Source organism: Hemicordylus capensis, chromosome 3 (genome assembly GCF_027244095.1).
Source record: "Hemicordylus capensis ecotype Gifberg chromosome 3, rHemCap1.1.pri, whole genome shotgun sequence".
Taxonomy (NCBI): domain Eukaryota; kingdom Metazoa; phylum Chordata; class Lepidosauria; order Squamata; family Cordylidae; genus Hemicordylus; species Hemicordylus capensis.
In genome coordinates, this window is record NC_069659.1 from 197,840,103 (window position 1) to 197,848,885 (window position 8,783).

At 41.8% G+C, this 8,783-nt stretch overlaps 1 protein-coding gene across 5 annotated transcripts in view; it reads left to right on the top strand.

Moving 5' to 3' along the window:
• The window catches only part of SEC24C (SEC24 homolog C, COPII coat complex component), a 77,099-nt gene extending 68,913 nt beyond the window's left edge, over window positions 1-8,186 (top strand). For all 5 annotated transcript variants that reach the window (XM_053312157.1, XM_053312159.1, XM_053312160.1 and 2 more), the window contains 3 exons: window positions 2,445-2,636; window positions 3,174-3,263; window positions 5,952-8,186. In XM_053312157.1, coding sequence (XP_053168132.1) covers window positions 2,445-2,636; window positions 3,174-3,263; window positions 5,952-6,092 — 423 coding nt within the window. In that variant the 3' untranslated portion in view covers window positions 6,093-8,186. The remainder of the gene's footprint in view (window positions 1-2,444; window positions 2,637-3,173; window positions 3,264-5,951) is intronic.
• The last annotated feature ends 597 nt before the right edge of the window (window positions 8,187-8,783 follow it).

Consider the following 8,783-nt stretch of genomic DNA (forward strand, 5'->3'; position numbering starts at 1 on the left):
TAGAAGAAAAAAACTGGCTATGCATTAAGACCATGCGCTGTCATTCTCCAGCAGGGAAAGAGTGTGACAATGGGTTGCTCCTTATCACTCGCTCCATAGACAGAGCCAATATCAAAAACAGGAACCCCAGTAGACCCCTTCCCTTGTGAGTGGGAGTGCTATCCCTGGATTCCCCAGTTCTGTCCTGTCTAGCTCCAAGTAAACAGGGTAGTCACACTGCTCTTCAAACCTTTGTTTTTCTTGCTAATTCTCAAAGAATTTTCCCCAGGTTTCTCTCTCACACACTTTAAACTGAAGTTTCAGAAAGCGGCTGACAAGTGTAAAACATAATAATATTAAGAGTTTGAGCAGCAGCAGCAAGAGAGTTAAAAGCAGATTGAACTAAGTCTTGTGGAACAAAATTTTAACAGCTTGTTTGCCAGTACCCAAAGTGGGGTTCTGGCAAACCTCCCCAGGGAGAGAATTCCAGAGCTGTAGCACCACCACAGAGAAAATCCCTGTCCCTTGTCATACATGAATCAATGGTGAGCCAGAGAGCAGGGCTTGCAAGGCTGATAGTAAAGCTTGGGTAGATTCACATGGGCAAAGATGGTCCTCGAGATAACCGGGGCCCAGGCTGTGCCTGGCATTAAAAGTTACTTTAAATTGGGCCTGGACACAAACTGGTAACAAGAAATGAGTTTGTGAATTGCTGCACTTGAGGGAGGAGGGAACGCACAAACTCAAGGCTCATGTCTGCTTTTTCTCCTAACACCACACTCTGGTTTGGTATTACATCTGAAGGCAATCTGTCGCTTTAGTCGTAATTTTATTTATTTACGTATTAAATGTATGTATCTATTTATGTATTTTATTTATCTTTTCTATGTAGAAGAAAGTTCTTTGTGAACTTTGGTTGAAGAGCAGTATATAAATATTCGGTTTAGCAGTAGTAATAGCCAGTGTCTGAGGGAGAAGGCAATGGTGGCTGGTCAGTAATGGCAGGAGGGGCAGTGCCCACCCCCCACCCCCGCAACAAAAACAAACTAATAAAGGATCAGACTTACCAGCAGCAACCTTCAGAGCAGGGAGCTTCTTCCTGCCACTCCTCCCCTGCCTGTAACTGCTTGTTTTGGTCTTACTGGCTGGAACAGCTGCTACTCAAGCGACTCCAGCCAATCTGATTCCTAGGGGGCTCCTCCTGACACTGCCCCCAGGAAGAACTAAAATAATGGGTTAAAAATGCACTTCCTGGTTGCTTCAGGGAGTATATATTTTTAAGAAAGTTTCCCCTCTTCCTGGAGGCAGTGCCAGGATGATCCCCCTGGGAATCAGATTGGCTGGATCAACTTAAGTAGCAGCTGTTCCAGCCAGTAAGACCAAAAGAGGAATTTGCAGGCAGGGGAGAAGGGGCTGGAGGAAGCTCCCTGTGCTGGAGGATTCCCTCGTGGCTGGTAAGTCTGATCTTTTACTAGCTTATTTGCTTGGTGAGAGGGCAGATGCAATCCCTGCTTTCTCCCTTCCGTCTCTGTCTGCCTTTTGCCCTGGCCTTTTTGCTTTTTGCCTTATTCCCCCACCCTCAAATGTTTGTCTTATACTTTTGTCCCACTTTTCTGCTTTTCCCCCTCTCTTTCTGTTTTGCTCAGTGCTGGCAGGCTTGGGGTAAATACCCAAGCCTGCTGGTGTGGAGGAGGGGTTGGGGGTTGGCTTCTGCCTCTGTGACCAGGTTCTCCCCTGCCTGCCCCACTGCTCCAATGCCCACCAGCTGCTACTGGAGGCAAGTACTCATGAATGGTTCAAGAGGTTAACTCTGTCAGCCTAACAACTTTTACAGGCACTTGCCCTCATTCGGGGAACTAAAACTAGGCTTCATGCACAGTGCTGCAGTTGCAGATACACAAAGCTTGTTCATCTTGGCAGCTTGAGCACAAGCTTTTGAAGAGGGAGAGTAATTGGCCCTATCCACCCCCCAGCACAGTACATCCAGTGACTGTTGCTGGTGACTATCGTGTTTCTTTTTAGATTGTGAGCCCTTTGGGGACAGGGATCCATCTTATTTATTTATTATTTCTCTGTGTAAACCGCCCTGAGCCATTTTTGGAAGGGCGGTATAGAAATTGAATGAATGAATAAATGAATGAATGAATAAATTCCATGTACAATACTAGATAGCTAATACTCCCCCCACCCCAAGCCAGTTTTTATGTAGTCAGTACTGCTGATTCATGTGCAGAAACTTGTTTCTACACATAGCTTGCATCCCTTTGATACAAGAGAACAATGTTGTCTCTTTTTTCAATTAGCTCTGCACGTATAACCTGTGTTTCTGAGAGTTCTGCAACAATTGTCTGATTCTGCTACAACCTGACAGACAGTGTTAGTAGGGATGTGGAAAACAATAATCATCCTTGTAGTGATATGAAAGTATGCAGAAGGACCATGACTCTAGATTTTTATCTCCACAGACCAAAGTAGACTTGAACAGTGACTCCTTACCCACAGCAATCAGAAACTCTGAAGAGCGCCTTTCAAAGGGTGACATATACCTGCTAGAAAATGGACTGAATATGTTTTTGTGGGTAGGAGTAAATGTTCAGCAGGGACTGATCCAGAACCTCTTTGGAGTTTCATCTTTCAGCCAGATCAGCAACTCTATGGTGAGTTATTTCAGACTGCACAAAGAAGTTCGTTCTCTCTCTCTCTCTGTTTTTTTTTTAAGGGCATGACCTAATCTGATCTGACGATGGCACATGTTTTTCCAAAGTTCTAACAAAACCAAGGTTAACACTGCATCCTATGCAATTCCCTGGTTTGCCCATTCACATCCCAGCTTTAATTCCTGTTTGGTAGATGATAGATGCATAGAAGGAATGGGTGGCTGTTCAGCATGTCAGTTGGGTAGTCATGGTCAAGGTCAGGAGGTGTCAGTGCTATGAGAAGAGCTTAAGTCTTCAGCAAGATTAGGTTGCTCTTCCACATATGGATCAGAATAACCTCAGTCTTAACTGTGATAGGGTTACAGGTATTTATCATCATTCCTTGGTAGTTGGGAAAAATTTCAAATTGACTAGTATCTGCACTGATTTGATATTATAATGATTAAGTGAATAACATTGCTGATCATGAGCTTAGAGTTTACACTGAACTGGTTTCTGATCTGTTTTGAGATGCCTTCTCTTCTCTGTTAACTGTAGTGCGCTCTTCCAGTTTTGGACAATCCCTTTTCAAACAGAATACGATCCATCATTGACATGTTCCAGTCTCAAAGATCACGTTACATGAAGGTAACTGCTTTTTGCTTCCATTGCTGAAAAACTTTACCACTGCATTTTGTGATCTCAGTACATCAGAGTTTTTATCAACTTTTCTATTGAATAGTTTGAAAACATGATACTGGCCATGTCTACAAATGGGACTGCCATGGCTGCTGTTTATGGAAGCTCACCATGGGTTTTGTATGTTTTCACTGCATCTATTAGAATGAAGCTCTGCTATGTTTGGGCAGCCAAAGGGATATCAATATATTGCTCTAGGTTTTTGTTTTACAAATCTTTTTTCACTAGGGATGTGCACAAATCATGATTCAAAGCACAATTAGCAGCACATCCTGGGCACCATTAAAATGGAGGAGAGTAGGTGGTTTACATATTTATGCAAACCGCTTTGGGAACTTTTATTGAAAATCGGTATATAAATATTAGTCGTATTTGTATTGCTGTCCATGCGGCCTCCGCACATGCCAGCATCACACAAGGGCAGCAGGGGGAGAGCACACTGGTGCGTGAAGATAGCTGTGGGGAGCACTGCCCATACAGGAAGTGGCAACGAGCAGTGGAGCAGGTATGCACCTGCTCTCCTCCGTTTAAAAACGGAGATGCCTGGGATGTGCTGCGAATCACACTTCAAATCGCAATTCAGGCACATTATTCCTCTGTGTAAACCACCCTGAGCCATTTTTGGAAGGGTGGTATAGAAATCAATCAATCAGTATATGTTCAGATACTGTTCCACAAATGAAACCAGCTCCAGGTATATTGAGCAAGTATACACATACAAGCAACTTGGAGGACATGGCCTAAAAATGAGTCATGTTGGATAGCCATGGTCTCTGGATAAAACGATGGGTTCCACTTAGTGCCACACATCAACTCTACTTACCTAATTATTGAATTCCTTCTTCCCAGTGGGTTAATGGAAAATTTGGAAAGACAGGTTTCACAGATTTTGAACATTTTCTTAAGCAAGAAATATTGAGCTTCTGTGCTGACCAACCTGTTCCTTCGCCCCCTTATGTGATTAATCCTGTCAGTAGCAACTTCTAAATTCAATGGCTTTGCTGGTCTGTGATTGTACCAATAAAGATGGATAATTGATTGAAATTCAGTGGCTTTCATGTGAGCTAAAATAGCTCCTCCAACAGACTGAGCAATATTGTCTGTGTGATTCAACCTTCAACATTGGTTAGATGATAGATGACGTGATTGATAGAACAACTCAGCATCCCTGTAAGTCTTTCAGCAAGCAAGACTAGAGACTGCTGGATTTAGGTCAGATTTTGGAGTTGGGTCTGGACATCATGAGTATTTTTAATATCAAATATATAAAATATAATATTATATAATAGCTGCTGTTGGAACAGCTACTCACCCCTGTCCCCAATTCCTCCCATTGCTGCCTTTTAGTTGCAGCACAAAGAGGAGTGCGAGAAGGGGCCCAAAACCTAGTAGTAATCACTTGCGCTGTGAGGAGACCCCACTCTGTGCCCTTGAATTTCTGGTGAAAGCAAGTGTATTTTCCCAGGTTACTTAGCTTAAGGATCATGATACAGGCAGAGTCGCTACCATATTGGGTAGATATGGAGTATTTTGTTTTGCTAGATGGGGTGGGTAAGCCTTGATTAATGTCTCAGGTGGGAACTAAGGTGGCAGGTGTTAGAAGTCAGAATTCTAAAGCAAACTTCCTAGCACTGCCATAAGTTCTTTTGGCCACTAGAGGCATGATGGTTCTGTCTTGGTCAGTTAAAATCAGAATTGTTCAGTTGTTGAAGGCTAGTGCCAGTTTAAGTTGTTCAGTGGCTCTCTCTTAGTATGTGATGTTTAGTTTCTTAATGAATCTTAGTTTTTTGAACTCAACCTACTCTCTTCAGATAATCTCTTGGGCTAAGCATTTTGACCACCAGAGCATACTCTGCTGTGTGAGGTCTTTAATGTTTCTCCTCGCACCCCCTCAACAGGGGGAAGATAGTCTTGGGTGTGAGGTGAACCAACATAGTTGTGAAAAATCTGCTAGCTTGTGGAAGAGAATTATAGGATGTTATCTCTGCTGCTATATGGAATTTAGTATTATGCTAGAAACATCATTTCTTCATTGCTAACTTGAGATATTACTTTTTTACTGCATTCTTGGAACTCTGCGCTCTTTTTCCCCCTTCCTGTTGCTGCTTCAGAGTTTATGGTTACATTTGTTTAAATGAAATATTTTTGGAAGGTTATGTTCTTGGTTTGTTGTGCTTTCCTGTTTGTTTTTTTAATGAAACATAATATATGGTGAGCCACTTGGGGCACAATTCTTTTGTAGAAAAGTAGAATACAAATTTGAAGGTGAAATGAAGCATGATAACGGGCTGTAAATACAGATCCAGAATTCTGTATTTCTGCATAATTTATGCTCTCCCTTTCTCACCAAAGAGAGCTCTAACAGGAGGACATTCACTACTAACTAGGCATATCCCAGAGCACTAGCAATGTCTCATGTCTGTTGTATGTGCCCAGTTATAAAGAGAAATTGTACAGTTTGTCTTGCAGTCTGCCCCCTTTATTAGTTATCTGGATCAGTAGATATGGCCTTTTTACATGCAATATTTCAGGTTAAAGTTTACTATAACCACCTGGTGGGATATAGCCCCAAGGTCACTTGTTGCTATCACCTAACCTCTAACTAATCTTTCCTTTTTGTGTTTCTTCTTCTTTCAGCTCATGATTGTGAAGCAGGAAGACAAACTAGATATGCTGTTCAAACACTTTTTAATGGAAGATAAGAGCATGAATGGGGGGGCTTCGTATGTGGACTTCCTCTGTCACATGCACAAGGAAATTCGCCAGTTGCTGAGCTAGAGGAAGGAGTTATGCTGGATTCTGGCACTGAGATTTCTGTCTTCACTAATCACCTGATGAATGGGCCCAGCTCCTTCAAGAAGGACAATACAGAAACCTGTACAATTCCATATTTTTAATACTGTCCATAAGCAGAGTTTCAGCATCTCCCAAACCCTTTGAGAGAGTGAGACCTGGATAAACAGAACACCTACATAGGGTGGTTGGGGGGTGGGGGAGGGCAGGGAGAAAGTTCTTTGATTCCAGGTTTTAGGCCTGTGTCTCTTGTGCTTGGCAGGAATCCATGACCTCTGCCTCCTGCCACCTCAATTCTGTTATAATAAATGTCTGAGTTAACTGTACATGATTCAGCATCAGGTTGAAAAGTGATTGCTCTTCAAAATTACACAGTTGCTGCTATGTTTGTGCATGTGTATGAATAGAAGCCAGATAGAGGAGGACGGGTGGCAGGCCCTGCTCAATCAAGGAGTAGGAGCTGGATGAAGCAGCCAAGCAACGTTTTTCCACATCTCCGCCTTATAAATGGAGGAAGCAGTATGCTATGGGCAGGTTATATAAAGTGGCTGTCTTCTTTTTAAAAAAAACAAGTTGCCCAAGCTGTGAGCCAGGAGTCATACAGAGCAATGTATTGCAAAGGCTATTGCAGTCGCAGACATGCCTTCGGTGTAATTGTGTTGCTGTGCAGATTTGCGTTGGAATAAGTGAGTAATAATGAGCAGGTGCTGATTCCAGAAATCTATTTTGCATTGGTATGACCAGTTGTTACTACCACCCCTTTGAGGAACAGCAGCATCCCCTTTTGTCTCTTTTGCTTGCATCTTATTTCTTTGTTCAGTTGCCTCTTTGCATTTACACTTGCCTCACACTTTGAGAAGATGGTCATGCTTTTCACTTTGGAAGGGAATGTTTATAGCAAGGTGTCATAAGGGACACAAGAGTATGCTTGGAGATAATACAGTTGTGGTCAGTCTGAATTGCAGCCAAGAAGCATTGAGGAGTCCTGTAGTACCATGTGGAAGGAATAGTCCCTACCCCTACTCAAGGTTCAAATTGGACACCATGTATTTTGCAGCTCGAACCTTTTGGTAGCTCTAATGAATTTTGACCATTGATAAACTAACATGTAGCACTTGAATGGTTACATCCTGGATGGTTCTCACTGGCTGATCCGTAGTGGATATCTGTGGCAGGCCTGCTTAGCAGGTCAACCTGATTAGTGGCTGGACCTCTCCAGGGCTGAGCAGAAGGCATCCTGCTTGATGTAGGCAAAAGGGATTTCTGTAAAGTTCAGGCAACGAGTTTGAGATTTCAGATGCCTAAGAGCTCATTAACTTTCAAAAGGAAAAATAAATGCGATACGTAAGTATTCCTGCAGTACCCAGGATGTACCAGTGGAAAAGCAGCACTGAAACTAGAAAGAAGGAAAAGCAGGTTGGGAAATTGCTTTAGGCAAATGGTGGATTAAGACTGAACATAGGTAAAGCATTCAATTTGGCCATTGACATTTGAGTTGCAACCTTATGTACACCACTGATGAAATAATCCAGGAGTGTGGCTACTAGTCCCATGACCTATAGTGTGCGTGTTTGTAAATATTTTTTTCCTTCAATTGCAAATCCCTAGTTTGTCATTCCTCTCATTTACCTTTCATCACATAGCAAAGGGGAATGTCCAGAAACTCTTAACTGACCACACCCCAAGGAGTTTTTCAGCAGTCTTATACATATTTCCCTGTGTGGCTGAGATTTCCCCCCTTCCTCTTCCCAAACATACTTTCCATACAAAAATTTAGAGCTCTATTAAACCAGTGAAGAGACTTGCTCCCCAAAATAAGGCTAAACAACCAGAGTTCCACAAAGCTAATTTCTAGAATTAATATAAAATAAAAATAAGGTCATAAATCTTTTCTTCACTTTTTCAATGCATCTTTTAATTTGTAAAGAAATAAAATTATATGAAGATGTATTTTATGTCATTGTTAGTAAATAAATACCGATTATTTTTTCCAAGCCCTGTATTTTGGGGGAGCAGAGAAGACTGGTGTGTGGTTGACTCAAGTTCAGTAATGGCAAATAAAGCTGTTCTTTGCAATTATCAGTGAGAAGAATTCCATAAGGTGCTTACAAGCTTTTGCTTTGTGCTTTCATTATTCTGAGCATCATTTCCTATTTCAGGATGGTTTGAGGAAAGTTAGCAGTCTGTATGAAAAGGCTGGAGCACACGGACACCTCTACCTTGAACAAGAAAATTGGTATCTCTTCCAAGATAGCTGCCTCTACTCATGAATATTGATTGTCTTAGTGTTGAATATCATTTATACCATAGACTTTAAGAAATGATCTTGAGCTTTCTCGAGATCATTGTGTCTTTGTCTGTGCTATTGTGCATTCTTTATTTGGCTGTTCAATTGCATGAAAGGTATATTTCCCAGAAATTATTCTTGACATTGAAGCTATCACCAGGACTTTGACGTCAGATAATGAAATAATGGTTGCTAGGCAACTGTTGCTATAATTTCAAAGTAGTCAAAGGGAAGCATAACAATATTTCTATATTAGTCTGTGTGTTCCAGGTCACTTTTTAATCTCTGAGATGTTTCTTCTGGATGTTGGGCTATTCCTCAAGATTTAGCTATCCATAACCCTGATCATAATTCAGTTGCCTTTTTGCTACTTAGTGATTTTTCTTCAT